Consider the following 16,607-nt stretch of genomic DNA (forward strand, 5'->3'; position numbering starts at 1 on the left):
CCTCAGAACTGTCCTGGATCATTGTATTGCTGAAAGTAGGTAAGTCTTTCACAGTTGATCATCAAACAATATTGCTGTTACCTTGTATAATGGTCTCCTGGTTCTGCTTATTTCATTTTGCATCAGGTCATGTAGATATTTCCAGCTTTTTCTGAAATCATCCTGTTCATTATTTCTTATAACACAGTAGTCTTCCATCATCATCATATACCACAATTTGTTCAGCCATTCCCCAATTGATTGACATCCCTTCAATTTCTTTTTGCCATCCCAAAAAGCTCCTAAAAATATTTTTGTTCAAGTAGGTCCTTTCCCCTATTTAAAATTTCTTTGGGATACAGATCTAGTAGTGGTATTAAGGATCAAAGAGTATGTACAATTTTATAGCCCTTTGGATACAGTTCCAAATTATCTTCCAGAATGATTGAATCAATTCACAACTCCACCTTCAATGCATTAGTGTCCCAATCTTGCCACATCCTTCCCCAACATTTAACATATCTTTTTACTCTCATATTGGTCAATCTGATGGGTGTGAGGTGGTACTTCAGACTTGTTCAAATGCTAATTTAACTATTGGTGTTCTAAATATGCGATCCCCACTCCTACACACACTGATCCCTATCCAGAATCACTAAATAGACACCTACTGAATCATTTCCATATTAACATTCTCACTAAAAATGAAATAGGAAGACATAAAGGAGTTACAGTTAAATGGAAGGATGCCGCACAGGTTTTCTTTGCAGCAGTGAGTAAAGGAGTTGAAGGAATTGGTTCTATCACACATCCAAGAGCAACAAGCAGCATCATTTCATGGGAGTGCTTAGCATAGTTACCTTGATTTTGTTCATGCAAAAGCTTTTAAATATAATTGATATGACCTATTTTATAATTTGTAATGGCCTCTATCACATGTTCATTTTCAAAACATTATAAATGAGTAATATTGCCTTACAAGAGTAAAACATACATACATACACATAGAATTGAGGGGAAAATAAGCCCACAGAGAGTTTAGTGTGAGAATTTACCTTAATAAGATGATTCCAAATATATTTTTTAAAAAATGGAAGGGAAGCTGATTAAACTTAAAGCAGAACAAATCTGTTCATATTTCTAGGACTATCTAGTCTCTTACCAACCCAATAATTACCCGAAGCACTCTCACTTCACCTTATAGGGATGTCTTTTGACCAAAAGTTAGTGAGCTATGGACAAGCATCACATATTAACAGGTTCTTAAGACCAGAATAAAGCCACTATATTTGTATCCTACCATCTCATTGACTAGTATATCAAGGAGTGAAGTAATGATGATGCTTAAGAAGATGAAGTTAGAAAGAGTAGCTGAACCTGAGCAAGTTGTTCTTCCTTCATTTTTGAAGGGGACCAATGAAATCATAAGGTGGTCTTGACTCATTAGTGAACTGGATTTAAGTGAGGCAGTTGCACAGAATCATCAGCCTCATTCTCTTTTCTAGAATCGTTGAAGTCTAGTAGCAAGACAAAAGTCAGGAAGATTGGTGATAACCTGGGATTCAGTGAATGACTTTGGCTTCTTTGATGTCTGACCAAGCTCTAAGCATTCCACAGTATCTGCTTATTCTTATTCTTCACCTGCCTTCATGACCTGTGGAACAAGTTGTTTTTGTTTGCTTATTCCACTGTAAGAAGTCTTCACGTGTTTGGAGGGATGTCTAATTCCCTTAATGGGCTTGTCAGGTACCCTCAATCTGGATTAGGCTGTCTGTACCCCATATATTCCAACCTGACCAAATACATCAAGAAGTATACATCCACACTGAAGAGGTAAAGAAAAACAAAACCTAAAAATTGCTCTAGTATATCCTCAAAACCTTAAAAAAAACACAACAAAACAGAGGAAGGTCTCTGTTGAGTTAGGTAAATACTAACTAAACACAAGAGTAAATATCACACAGGATAAGAAATTGTGAATGGAGTTTGACCTGCACCAGTGGAGGAAGTATCCACATGGAAGAGATCACAGATCCATTGTAGTCTTTCTTTGTACAGTACTAGGAACTAACAAATTATACAAATTCCAATGAATAAATTGTCAAAGCTTAGCAACTGCTAGTTCTCAAAAGAATTGCAAACTATTAATATTCATATAAAAGTTTTTCAAAGCACTAATTTAAAAAAAAAGAAATCAAACTAAAACCACTCAAAGTTTTACCTCACATCCAGCAAATTTGGAATTTGTCTATATATCTGCTAGTTCCCCCTCCCTCTCTCTCTTTCTCTTTACCTTCTCATTTCTCTCTTTCTTTGTCTCTCTTCTCATTCTCTCCTTCCAAGATGATAAAAAAAGAATAATCAATATTGGAATAATTACAGAAAGACAGACATACTAACTATTGAGGGAGCTGTGAATTTGTTTAATCATTCTAAAAACAATTTGAAATTACACATAGAAAATGACTGTGAGAGATGTGGCAAAACTGGGATGTTAATGCACTGCTGGTGGAGTTGTGAACTGATCCAACCATTCTGGATGGCAATTTGGAACTATGCCCAAAGAGCGATAAAAGACTGCCTGCCCTTTGATCTAGCTATACCATTGCTGGGTTTGTACCCCAAAGAGATCATAGATAAACAGACTTGTACAAAATTATTTATAGCTGCGCTCTTTGTGGTGGCAAAAAACTGGAAAGCAAGGGGATGCCCTTCAATTGGGGAATGGCTGAACAAATTGTGGTATATGCTGGTGATGGAATACTATTGTGCTCAAAGGAATAATAAACTGGAAGAATTCCATGTGAACTGGAAAGCCCTCCAGGAATTGATGCAGAGTGAAAGGAGCAGAGCCAGAAGAACACTGCACACAGAGACTGATATACTGTGGTAAAATTGAATGTAATGGACGTTGGTACTAGCAACAATGCAATGACCCAAGACAATTCTGAGGGATTTATGGTAAAGAACGCTACCCACATTCAGAGGAAGAACTACAGGAGGGGAATCACAGAAGAAAAACAACTGCTTGAACACTTGGGTTGATGAGGACATGATTGGGGATGTAGATCCAAAAGGACCATACCAATGTAACTATCAAAAATATGTAAATAAGTCTTGACTGACCGTCACACATGTTAAAACCAGTGGAAATGCAAGCTGCCTATGGGGAGTTGGGGGACAGGTTGAGGGGGTGAAGGGTAAAGTAAAAACATAAATTGTGTAACCATGGAAATTTTTCTAAAAATAAAAAAATTAATCATTAAAAAAAAAGAAAATGACTGTGATATCCATGATCTTTAATCCAGAGATCTCACTACTTGGCATATGTATAACTCAAGTGAATCAAAGAAAGAAATGTCCCATAGTCACTAAGATATTTATAGCCACACTTTTTTGCAATAGCAGAAAACTGCAAACAAAGCAGATACCTATTGCTTAACAAACTGTGTTACATGAATGTAATGGATACTTACCATGTTATAAGAAATGATGAATGTGGAAAAATACAGGCAGGCATAGGAAAATTTATATGAACAGATGAAAAGTGAAGTCAACAAAACTAGGAAAATAATATCCACAATGACTAAAACAATGTAGATAGAAAGAACTGGAAAGTATAGAAAGAAACCAAATGCTAATAATAATAATAATTACTATTATAATAAACAAGCTAGTTTTTAGAGAAGCTGTATTAGAATATATGTGCTTCCCCTCTTTTCAGAGTTGGGGGGGGCTATGGGTGCAGAATTCTGTAGTGTATATACTTGGTTGATGTGTTGGTTCCTTTCTCTCACCTACTTTCTTTTCTTTTTTTATTCTTTCTTGTAAGGCATGGCTTTTAGGATGGAAGAAGGGAGGGGCAAATTGAGAAATCAAAGTGATATAAATATACAAATCAAAGTAAAAATAATAGATTTCTGTTCAATGGCCACTTCCTTCAGGAAGTTTGTTGTGATTCTATTCCTAATTCCCTTCTACTATCTCCTCTCATTCAAGTCATTCTATTTACTTCATCATTTTAAGCCCCTAAATTTAAGATTGACTACAGAGATTTTCATCCCAAATCTGTCCATTTAGCATCAGCTTTTCACTTCTCAGCCTCAGAAGGGGTCCAGTAGGCAGGGACTTCAAGATGAAGAAGGAGAAAGGATGGATAAAGAGGTGGTTAATTGATGTTGAAAGGCCCTGAGGCTCATATCTACCTTGGCCAAGGAATGGGATTCTCTTCCCTCCCCCTAGCCCCTTTCCAAGCCCAACCTCACCCTTAGGCTATCCTTTTATGACTTATTTTCCTCTTCCAGGCTTCTCTGGCTGCTTCCTTCGTGTGGGAGTGGGGTGAGCATAGAGAAGAGATGAGCCAGAGCCCAGGATTGAGGAAAAGTCTGCAATTCAATCCCTTCCCCCAACTAAGTCAGAGCCCTAGAGATTATCAGCTCCTCCAGGGCTGAGATGGCAGAATGGAAGGCCTGGCCTTCCACTTTAGAACATGTTCAGATACAGTATATTACAGAACTTTCCTCTCTCTGTCTCTGTCTCTGTCTCTGTCTCTGTGTCTGTGTCTCTGTCTGTCTGTCTGTCTGTCTGTCTGTCTGTCTCTCTCTCCTTCCCTCTTCCTCTCCTCTCCCTCCCCTTTCTCTCCTTTTTCTATCCTCCTTCTCTCTCTTCATCTCTGAGACTCTTTCCCTTTCTCTTTTCTCTCTCCTCAAATCTCTGTCTCGGTCCTCTCTTTGCCTCTGTCTCTTCCTCCCTCTCCTCTCTCTCCCCATCCTTCTCTCCCTCTTTCTCTCTCCCACTCTCCCTTTGTCTCTTTTTAAAATTTTAAAATTTTTAAATATTTCTCCATGTTTACATATTTCATTCCTCTTATCTCTTTCTGTCCCTCTTTCTCCTCCCTCTCCCTCTCCCTCCTTTTGCTCTCTGTCTCTCTCCATCCCTCTCCTCATCTGTGTCTGTCTCCATCTGTACTCTCTCATTCTCCCTTTCTGCCTGTTTCTCATCCAACTCTTCATTTTATAAATAGAGAAAAGGAAGTGAAGTGACTCCTAAGATCACATAACTGGTAAGTTTCTCAGGCAGGATTTGAACCCTGACTCCACATCCACCATCCTATCTATTATGTCCAATCCTTAATTTTAAAAACAGGAACTGAGGCCCAGAGAATTGAAGGGACATGTCCGAGGTCATGCAATCGGTTAGCGTCAGGATCAGAGTTAGGGGCTAGATCTGCTAACTCATAGGCCACTGTTTTTTCCACTCATGAAACTATGGTGAGTGTATAAAAAAAAATCAAACAAAGAAAACAAAAAATACAGCATGACCAGTGGAATGCTTTAGGTAATTCTACTACAGTGAAATTTATCTAGAGAAACTATATCGGGAATAAAATTCTAGAGAAGACAATGAATCAGTCATTCAATCAACAAGCATTTATTAAACCCTTACTTTGTGCTATGACTTACTGGGAAATGGGATTTAGCCCATGCTAGTGGAAAAAAGAAAAATAAAGGAAAAAAGAAACAATTCAACAAATAACCAACTCTTTGATGAGGTCTTGTGATATTTAACGTCTATCATTCCCAACTACTGCAAAGAAGGAAAGGAAGAATTTTTTTTTTCATTTTTGTTCTTGGAAAATAATACTAAACAAAGCAATGACTTATGGGAAGAGGTGGCTTCCAGTATTATATTGTCGCAAGAAAGCCAGGATGTACCACTCTGTGGGAAGCCAATAAGAGAATAGATAAAAATCTGAGACTCCTCTTTTGACCCCTTTTGTGATCATTGTGATTTCTTGTTGAAAAGTATTGTGGCCTTATTGAAAAGCTTTAAGTTCCTAGCAAACCTGAATTTGAAGGGTTAACACTGTTCCCCTTTGACCAGGAATGCTACTGCCTGGTATAGCCAAGGCCAAAATCTTAGTGGGGGCAATTCGACCCTGAGAGGGATACTCCCCAACTTGGCTTCCTGATAAGAACCCAGTCAAAATTCAGCCATGGCTTTGGTCTATTCTGAAGCCAATGTTTTGTGTTTTGATGTGACATAATTTGTAACTTCTGCGCATCTGCAAAGTTTCAGGGGGTTCTTTTGTGTGAAATGAGTCTTGAAATATATATAATAAACTCCATGCTCCTGGAGCCAGAGCTGGAAGCATGAAGTAAAAGACAACTCCTTTGTCTCATCTTTATTTCCTTATCAACTAAACTGTCTTTATCAGATTGTCAGAGATGATAAAGAGATCTTGACACCACTCAAGTTTCAAGTTCAACCCCCAAACCCATTCCTCTTCCCCACTCCTACCCCCAACTTCTGCTAGAGTGTAAGCTCTTTGAGAGTACAGATTGTTTCATTCATTGCATTTCTTTCTTTCCAGCCTGGTGCCTGGCACAAAGTAAGGGTTTAATAAATGTTTGTTGGTTAAGTAATTGATTCATTGTCTTCCCTGTTTCCTTCAAAGATGCTGCCATTCTCTCAGTCACGCTGGTTTGAAATTTGATGTTAAATTTGTCTCCCTTTTCTTCCTCACTTCCTGACTCCAATCAGTGCTCAAATCCCATTGATCCTATTTTCACAATATCATTGCCATCTATCCCTTTCTTACAATCCAGTTAGGTTTGTAGCTTAGTTTCAGTCCTAATCATCTCTTTACTTTGCTATTGTAAAGCTGTGGCACTGACTCCCTTGGCCGCACTATCTGGCCATTCTTCAATCTGTCCTCTACATAGGTGCAGAACCATCTTCCTGAGTCATAGGATTGACCATGCAGACATCTATTCAAAAACCTTCAAGGGTGCCCTATTGCCTCTGGCACAAAATATACATTTCTCACTTTAACATTCAAGGCTCTCTAACAACTGGTTTTACCCCTCCTCCCAACTTTATTCTATATTAATCTCTTTTGTGAATGTTCCATTCTAGCCCAACCAAATGACTAGCTATTTTATATTCCATCTCCTTTCAGATGACTTTCCCTGAACTTTCCATTCTGTCATCCTTCTCTGTTTTTGCATTACGTTATTAAGGAAACCTTGCTTCATTCCCCACCAGAAACTTTATCTCTCTTCCAGGTTTTGTTCAGGAGTTCCCTTCATGATGAATGGTGATGTCATGAGAATGTTGGCTATGAAGTCAGAGCACCTGGCTTCAAATCTTAATTCTATAACTAATTTCTGTGATTTAGGGCAGATCACTGAACTATTCCAGATCTGTAAAAGGAGGCAACTGGATGGTTATTTTGTCGTTTCAGTCACATCTGACCCATTTGTGTTTTTTTGTTTTTTTTTGGCAAAGATACTAGAGTGGTTTGACATTTCCCTTTCCAGTCCATTTTACAGATGGGGAAACTGAGGCAAGTAAAGTTATGTGACTTGCCCAGGGTCAGATAGCTAAGTGTCTCTAATGCCAGATTTGAACACATTTCTTCCTGACTCCAGACTCAGAGTTCTATCTACCGTGCCATCTCGCTGCCCCAGGGATTGGATTAGACAATCTCTAAGGTTCCTTCCAGGCCTTAATCTAAAAACTCTTCTACCTTGTTACCCTAAGAGAATCCCTAGTTTCATTCAAAACCTCCCAGCAGAGGTCTTTAAAGATACTCCTAGCTATGATGATTTCTCCCACTCCCCACAAAAATTATTTTGTGTTTTTGCATAAATTTTCTAATTATTTAATTTGCATTTTGTATATGTAACTAGGTGATCCAGTGAATAGAGCACTGAACTTGGAGTTGAACACAGGAAGACCTGTGTTCAGTGGCATTAGATACTTAGCTATCCAACCCTGGGCAATTCCCTTAACCTCTGCCTGCCTCAATTTCCTCATCTGTAAAATAGGCATAATAATAATACCTCCACCAAGATTGTTTTTTTTTAAACCCTTAACTTCTGTGTATTGACTTCAAGGCAGAAGAGTGGTAAGGGTGGGCAATGGGGGTCAAGTGACTTGCCCAGGGTCACACAGCTGGGAAGTGACTGAGGTGGGATTTGAACCTAGGACCTCCTGTCTCTAGATCTGACTCTCAATCCACTGAGCTACCCAGCTGCCCCCTCCCAAGATTGTTTTAAAGATCAAATGAGATATTTGCAAAGTGCTTTGCAAACCTTAAAGTTGCATATAAATACAAGTTCTTGGGAACCTATGCAAGAACATCCAGGTGGTAGATTTAATTTCCCGTTCAGGAAATAGAAAGTAGGGATATGTTATTATTAACTGGAATATGGAGTGCATGAAAGCACATAAAGTGCAGTACCACATTCTGAGAAGACATGAATGAGCTAAAGACAATAGCACTGGAGGGAAAATCCACATTGAAACCACAGACCATGGCTATAACAGGTAGAGTGACTGCACGAGTTATGGTTGACAGCCTGATGAAAGAAACCATAATAGCAGAGAAATATAATCCTAAATAACCCGGTGATATATATTTATAATGATTAGCCTGAGTCATCAAGAAAACTCCGTGCTCAGTTGGATAAAGACAGCAAAGTATGGTAGGGAAAATGCTATACTAAGAGTAATGAGACCTAGGTTCTGCCATTTGCAAACTATGTAACCTTGAGGAGATCTATTTCTTTCTTCATGTGTTAAATGAGGAGGCTGTCTAAGACCCCTACCAGCCCCAAGGCTTACAATCAATCCTATGGACCTCTTTAAGCCTCAGTTTCCCTATCTGTTAAAAAAAGGACATCAACACTTGTCATACTTACCTTATATGGTAGCGATGAGTCCAAATGAGATATGGCTGGGAAAGTAATTCATTTAAATTCCATTCACCAAATGTTTATTATTGCTCAGTAATTACTATTAAGAAATGCTTTTAAAGTTCTATACAGGTATAGCATGATTTTAGCAAAATTGTTTAAAATTTTTTTAAATTGATACTTTAAGGGATAAGCTAAATTTGTAAGGAAAATTCACTCACATGGAAAAACTTATTTCTATAGGATTTAAGATGCAGAAGATGCTAGTGTGTGTCAGTAGCCAACCAACAAGTATTTATCATCATGTGCTTCTTATGGGACAGGCACTGTACAAGACGTGTATTAACAAAGATGAAAGTTAAAGTCCTTCTCAAAGAGCCTTTAAGCTTTGAAGATCCTCTTCCCCAACTTCTACTTCCATGGAAGAATTGAATTCCCAGAGCCAGGATACCTACATCTCTGTCTAAGAGTTCTAGAGGTATTCTTGAGATACCTTTAGCAGTGATGCTTCAATGCCATAGTCTCAAGCCCCCATGGGTGTGCTTCCATTCAAGATGTTCAGTTGAAAATTCTTTAGTTGGCCAACTTTAAGTGGCTTTTAGGCTTCCACCTGCCTCCCTCAGGATCATAGGGTAATAATAGCTGGTACAGAACACTCTCCCATTCCACCTTCCAAGTCTAGGCCATACTCTCTTCCTTGTACATTCATGTCATTGTTGCTGTTGAGTCGTTTTTCAGTTGTGTCCAATTCTTTGTGATCCCATTTGAGTCATTTCTCTTGGCAAAGATATTGGAGTGGTTCGCCATTTCCTTTTTCAGCACATTTTATAGATAAGGAAACTGAGGCAAACAGGTTTAAATGACTTGTCTATGGTCACATGGCTAATAATTGTCTGAGGCCAGAGCCTAATTTAGGAAGATGAGTCATGCTGATTCCAAGCCAGGTGCTCCATCCACTGTACTACCCAGCTGCCCTTGTACATTCCTAGTTGAAGAGAAAATGGGCCCATATAGAGGACATAGAGAACATATGTGACCAAGGAGTAACTAACAGATCCTGGTTTCTAGCAGTCCTTTTCTTCCATTTGTGGGGTGCTCAAAAAGTTACCCCAGGTATGTTATAATCACTTTGCTTGGCTTTTTAGAGATCCATGAGTTAAATCTTTCCTTAGGTCCCAATGAACCAGAAATCACTACCAGCCAATTCAGAGATGCCACTTGGGACACTGATGGAATGATAGGGAAGCCCAATGTCCTTTGGATCCTTCAAAGCTGTCAAGGTCTTTTTCTCTGGTCAAAGGAAGATGGGATAGGGAAATTTTTAAGGCTGAAGCCAAGGCTAAGGAGTTTCTCTCTCCCTATTATTTTCCTTTCAGAGATATGCTAGAAACCCACATGTCCCAATTTCTGTTAGAGCTTCTTATTTTATATATTCTTGCATGACTATGTATGTATGTATGCTTGATATAATATCGTCGCCTTTTAATGGGTAGGGGAGAGCAGGAGGGAAGGAGAGAATTTGGAACTCAAAATTTTGGGAAAAAATGTTAAAAATAAATTAATAGGGGGCAGCTAGGTGGCTCAGTAGATTGAGAATCAGGCCCAGATACAGGAGGTCTTTGGTTCAGATCTGGCCTCAGATACTTCCTAGCTTTATGACTCTGGGCAAGTCACTCAACCTCCATTGTCTAACCCTTAATATTCTTCTGCCGTGGAAACAATACATAGTGTTGATTCTAAAATGGAAGGTAAGGGCTTAAAAAGTAAAAATAAAAAATAAATCATTAGGGGCAGGTAGATGGCTCATTGGATAGAGAACCAGGTCTGGAGATGAAAGATCCTGGGTTCATATATGACTTTAGACACTTCCTAGCTGTGCTATCCTGGGCAAGCTAGTTAACTCCATTTGCCTAGCCCTTACTGCTCTTCTACCTTGGAACCAAAACTTGCTATTGATTCTAAGAGAGAAGGTAAGAGTTTAAAAAACTAATTAATAAGAACAATTTAAAAAATAAAATCTTCCTATTCCAGTTAACTTAATACTTTTATATAGGACCTAAATTGTAGAACAAAATCCCCTAGCCAACTGGAACAGACTTCTTGTCTTTTAACTTTATTAAATTTGTTTCCAAGATTGTTTGTGCTTAGTCTAAGATCTTTTGGTTGATTGATGGAGATGTGCTTTCACCTAGCCAATGTATCAGGCTAAAATGGTAGTGTGGTTTCAACCACACCCATACAAATCCAAGGTAATTTGGGGGGGGGGGGGGAAACACTAGTAGCTGGAGTATCAGAAACATATCAGGTAGGAGTTTGAGTTTGAATTGTTTTTTTTTTTAATTGTTTGAGTTGTCTTTGAAGGAATTCACTCAGTCTAATTTTAAACTGCACTAAGACTGTTGGGGCACAATGAGACCTATATGAGCTGATGGAGAACAAAGTGATCAGAACAAGAACAGTTTATGCAATGATAACATCATAAAAAAACAATTTTGGAAGCTTTTAAACTCTGATCAATACACTGATAAACCAAGAGTCCAAAAGAATGAAGATAAAACATTCCCTTCACCTCCTGACAGAGAGGTGATGAATTGAAAATGCAGAGACTTAATTATGTTTGCAGACATGGCCAATGTTCCTTAAGGACTCTATTTTTCAGGTGTTTTTTTACTCTTATTTCTTATTTTCTTTCTTAGTAATAACTCTAAAACAAAAGAGCAAGGGCTAGGCAAATGGGATTCAATGATTTGCCCAGGGTCACATAGCTAGGAAGAATGTGAAATCAGATTTGAATCCAGGTCCTCCCCCAGGCTTGGTGCTCCATCCAATGTGCCACCTAACTGCCCCTATTTTTCAGGTTAAAAATAATTTAGTCGGGGGCAGCTGGGTAGCTCAGTGGATTGAGAGTCAGGCCTAGAGACGGGAGGTCCTAGGTTCAAATCCGGCCTCAGTCACTTCCCAGCTGTGTGACCCTGGGCAAGTCACTTGACCCCCATTGCCCATCCTTGCCACTCTTCCGCCTAAGAGCCAATACACAAAAATTAAGGGTTTAAAAAAATATATATAAATAAAAATAATTTAAAAATTTACTCAATGGGGAGGAGAATAGTATAAAGAGAGAGTTTAATTTTTAAAAAGTATGTTCACTGGAAACAAATATAAGTTCATTTTTTTTTGAGGGCTGAACATGATAGCTGCAAGGGTGATTAATGAGCAAGTATTATGCTATACCTTTTTTTTGGAAAGACATGCCTATTCTGTGTCTTTAAAACATTTAGCAATTACATTTAGCAATCCATGGGTGATTTTGCAGGAGTACAAAAAAAGATCTACAGTAAAACCTTTTGTTGGAATGCTTTACACTTTTCACAGAACAGAAACTAAAATAACCTGTTATACAATTAGTCACAAATATAGTCCTGGGTTTGGGTTTTTTTGCCTATACACAAAAAGTATTGTCTGAAGCATGTCGTCTTATGGCAGCGAGGCTTTGCTACTACTGTGCTTGGGTGAGTTCACAAATCTGTTGTAACCTGTAGAGCTTCCCTGTCATTTCTCTGACTCTCCTCTTCTGCTAAGCTTTGTTTCCTAATAGCAATTAAATTTTTCTGCCATTGTCAGAACTACAGCCATACCAGAACAACCATAACCATTTTGGTTTCATGGTTTAGCAAAAAAACATCGACTTACCATAAGGGCCACAGCTCCTTCCTCTAAACTTTCCTCCATTTGTGGGGCCAAATTATGAAGACATATTGCTGTAGTTCAAAAGTTTTTATGACTTCCACTACCTATTACTATTACTATTATTATTATTATTATTACTATTATTATTTTATACGACCTTTCTTCCTTTCCCAGGGTCACACAAATAAGAAGAGTCTGAGACCAGGTTTGAACCCAGGACTTCCCATCTCCAGGTCTGGTGCACTATCCACTGTGCAGATGCCCCACCTTCTCTCTGCAATATCTCACCATTTCCTTTTTGTTCCCAGGTAACTGGGAAATAGTTCCACGTGACATATAATCAGGAATCCTAGAAATAGGAAAAGAGGTTCACCATAATCTTTAGTCCATTGACCATCCTCATCCTGTGCCTTAGAGGAAAATTTCAGTCCATTTAAAGCGTTGTCACATGCTGTGTGTGATTTAGGTGATTCCTGAAAGAACTTGCCTCAGCTAGGCCTAAAGTATAGGTTTTCTGGGGCACTTCTGAGGCAGACCTGGAACTAGGAGTTCAGATTTTGAGTTCAAATGTGACCTCAGATACCTCCTAGCTGTGTGACCCTGGGCAAATTACTTAACCTCAGTTGCCTAGCCCTTACCACTCCTCTGCCTTGGAATCAATTGTAAGATGGAAAGTAAGGGCTTAAAAAAAAAAAAGAGACTAGGTTTTCTGTCCACTCTGCTATTCTAGCATGGTTATCTTACTACACATAAGTCTACCTCTGGTTCTCTTCTTCATTGGGGGTATCAGTAGCTGGTTTGGCCTTAGAGGGAATTGCATGTGCCCTCCGTCATGACATCTCTGCTCTCAGTCCGTCTGGCCAAGTGGCTAGAAAGTACAGCACAAGACAGAATGGACTCAATCAATGGTTGGTCTTATCAGATGCAAATCTGGGGGTGCCACTGAGGAGATGCTGTCCTAGAGGAGAAGGTGACTATATGCAGTTATCTTTATCTAGTCTGTTTCTTGTTTTAATATTGTTTGCCCTCTGGAACAGTCCGAAGAAGAGGGTAATTTCAGCATAAGAACAGTGATATTTGATAAGTGTATTGTGCTAGACTTTGGATTTCAGACTTGCCTAGTCTAGATATTTTCTTTGGTAGATGTTTCTTTGCTCATGCAGGCATTCCTCACCCCAATTTTCATACATCTATGGTATATACAATTTGTAATATTTTATGCCTAACTGGAAAGAGAGTCTTATGGAGTCGAATAGTAAGCTGAATAAGGGTTCAAACTCTCTGACACGAGGTAAGCTTTCTTCTCCCCTGTCTTCTTCCCTACTGTCTTCACATAAGGCCAGATCCCTTAAAAAATACAAAGAAGGGGCAGCTGGGTAGCTCAGTGGAGTGAGAGTCAGGCCTAGAGACAGGAGGTCCTAGGTTCAAAGCCGGCCTCAGCCACTTCCCAGCTGCGTGACCCTGGGCAAGTCACTTGACCCCCATTGCCCACCCTTACCACTCTTCCACCTATGAGACAATACACCGAAATTAAGGGTTTAAAAAAAAATACAAAGAAACTTCGATTGATCCTTTCAACTCTTCAAGTTATCATCTTTTGTTTCTCCTCTCCTTTGTTTATCTGTGAACATCTTGTCTCCCCATGTTAGAATACAAGCTCTTCCAGGACAGGGGGCTGTCTCACTTATATTTATATCCTCAGTACCCAGCAGGCTGCCAGCCATATAGTAGTCACCAGAGGTTTGTTGGTTTATTGACCTCTCCTAGAGCCTCAGGCAAATCTCTAAGACTACAAATAGGTTGTGATCTCCATGTCCACTAAAGTGGTTCCCTCATCAAACTGGAAGCTCCCTCTTACAACTCCAACATACTGAAAATTATTTAGGAGAAAGAGACCTAGTACTCTGTTCTATGCATCTCTAATGCATTGATCTGTAATACTGCATATGAATGATTTATATTTTTGTCTTAACCCCTTGCTGGACTATAAGCTCCAATGAGGTAAGTCAACAAGCCTTTATTAAGGCTTTCCCCCCCTCCCTCAATAGTTCCTGCCTTCAGGGATCTTACATTTCACAGTGAGGGAAAGAAAGAAAATTAACTGTAAGATGTATACGAAGTGATTTTTTTAAGGGAAGAAGGAGTATAGCAATGGGGGTTTTCTGCAAGAAGTGATTTTCCATCAGAGCTCTGAAGTTAGGAATTCTCTGAGGCAGAGTAAAAGAGGGAGCTCATTTCAGGTGGAGGGGGGCAGCTCGTGCAAAGACTGTAACAGATGGAGGGTTGCGTATGAAGACAAACAAGAAGTCCAGGATGGCAAGAAGGCACAGTATCAGGGGAGTGATGTGCACTAAGCCTGGGAATATAGGTTAGAGTTAGTTTGAGAATGGTTTTAAAGACCAAGGGAGAGGAGTCTGCCACAATTTTGATTCTCTGTCTCCACTTATCGCAGTGTTTTATACACAGTAGGTATTTAATGAATGTTTATTGCATTAATTTTAATTATATCCCTCTCCTTCCCATCAGGTGGGCTGATTGGTAACCAGCTCCCAAAGGACACAGATTGTGTTTCAATTCTCAAGAACAAGTTCTAGTCATTCAAATAGCATTTATTAATTATTTGCTATGTGTCAGTCACTGTGCTAAACACGGGGATACATAGAAAGGCTCTACTGCAATCTCTCCCCATCTCCAGGATTCTGAACAGAATCCTTTTCTTCCTTCAGCACACAGCTCAAGGGCCACCTCCCTTGTAAACCTTTCAACCAGCCCCGGGGCTCTTAATGCTCCCCCTCTTTCTCCCCTCCCCCCACTCTACCTAGTTTTATACTTAGCTATTCACTTCTTCTATTATCTCTTGTTGACGATAATCTCCAGGAGGGCAAGGACTATATATGTCCTTTTTCATCTTTGAATGTTGAGGTTTAGTAGTGGCTTGCACACAGCAGGTACTTAATAAATGCTTGTTGAATGAATGTATCCCTCAACAGACTGGGGAGTGGGAGTTCCTCAACCTGTTCCACCTAAGGAAATGGAGTTTAGTTCCCCCACCTTTGATTTCTCAGATTAGGACACTTTAGGGACAGGAGTTGGATTTTGTATTCAGCTTGGGAGCTTCTTGCCAGCACCCCCTTAGAGAAAGCTTTCTTTCCCCAAAAAGAAATGCTCCCGAATGTCTTAAGTACATATTTTCCGGGTGAGCAGGCGGGGGCACGGCCGCAGGGGCGTTTCCTCTTCACCCCTTTGAGCTTTTCGGGAGAACACGCATCGTCCCCAAGCCTCCTTCCCCACCTTCTCTGCTTGCCTTTTTTCCCAGTCAGTTGGGAGAAGGTAGGAGCACGGAAAAGAGAGGGTTAACCCGAATCCCAAGCAGGACACCCAGCCCTGCCCCGCGGGAGGGCTCCTCAAGCCGGCGCTGCCCAGCAGCACCTGTGCCCTGAGAGCGGCACGGGAGCCTGACAGTGGAGCGGAGTGGGTGGTGCAGGGCAGACGGTGGTATATCCAGTCTGACAGAGGGCGGGTCTCCTCAGAGCCAGGCGAGGGAGGAGGCAGCAAGCAGCAGCTGCCCCAAGCAGGTACACCGTCGGGATCCTCTATGGGCAGAGGAAGCCGCTGAGAGCGAGACCAAGGACACGCTCGCGCCTTCCGCAGCAACTTCACTTACTTCCAGCCCAGAGCCTACTTGCCGCTCTCTTCCCCACTCCCAGGCTCTCGCCTCCAGCCACCATGACCCTGAACCACTCTCCTCTGAAGACCGCCCTGGCGTATGAGTGCTTCCAGGACCAGGACAACAGCACGCTGGCTTTGCCGTCGGACCAGAAGATGAAGACAGGCACATCCGGCAAGCAGCGGGTACAGGAACAGGTGATGATGACGGTCAAGCGGCAGAAGCCCAAGTCCTCGCAGTCCTCCAACTTGTCCTACTCCAACCGAGGTAAGCAGCCCGGGAGGCCAGAGGTGCTCCTTTCCGGCCCCAGTTCGGGCGCTGCAGGCAGACAGACAGCTGGACAGCGGCCGGCCTGAGCCTCTGCGTGGGGGCGCCGGACCGCGTTCAGCCTTGATGGAGCTCCCTCACTCGGGTAGGGCGGTGGCGGGGTGGGGAGCAGAAAAGGAGGCATAGACTTTTTTCTTTTTCTTTTTCTTTTTCTTTTTCTTTTTTTCTTTCTTTCTTTCTTTCTTTCTTTCTTTCTTTCTTTCTTTCTTTCTTTCTTTCTTTCTTTCTTTCTTTCTTTCTTTCTT

General features: G+C 40.5%; 1 protein-coding gene across 1 annotated transcript in view; it reads left to right on the plus strand.

Annotated features, from left to right (window-relative positions):
* Positions 1-16,094: 16,094 nt before the first annotated feature.
* PKP1 (plakophilin 1) overlaps positions 16,095-16,607 on the plus strand; it is an 86,197-nt gene continuing 85,684 nt past the window's right edge. Inside the window, exon 1 of the mRNA XM_044674548.1 lies at positions 16,095-16,302. Coding sequence (XP_044530483.1) covers positions 16,095-16,302 — 208 coding nt within the window. The remainder of the gene's footprint in view (positions 16,303-16,607) is intronic.

Source organism: Gracilinanus agilis, chromosome 4, assembly GCF_016433145.1.
Source record: "Gracilinanus agilis isolate LMUSP501 chromosome 4, AgileGrace, whole genome shotgun sequence".
NCBI lineage: Eukaryota > Metazoa > Chordata > Mammalia > Didelphimorphia > Didelphidae > Gracilinanus > Gracilinanus agilis.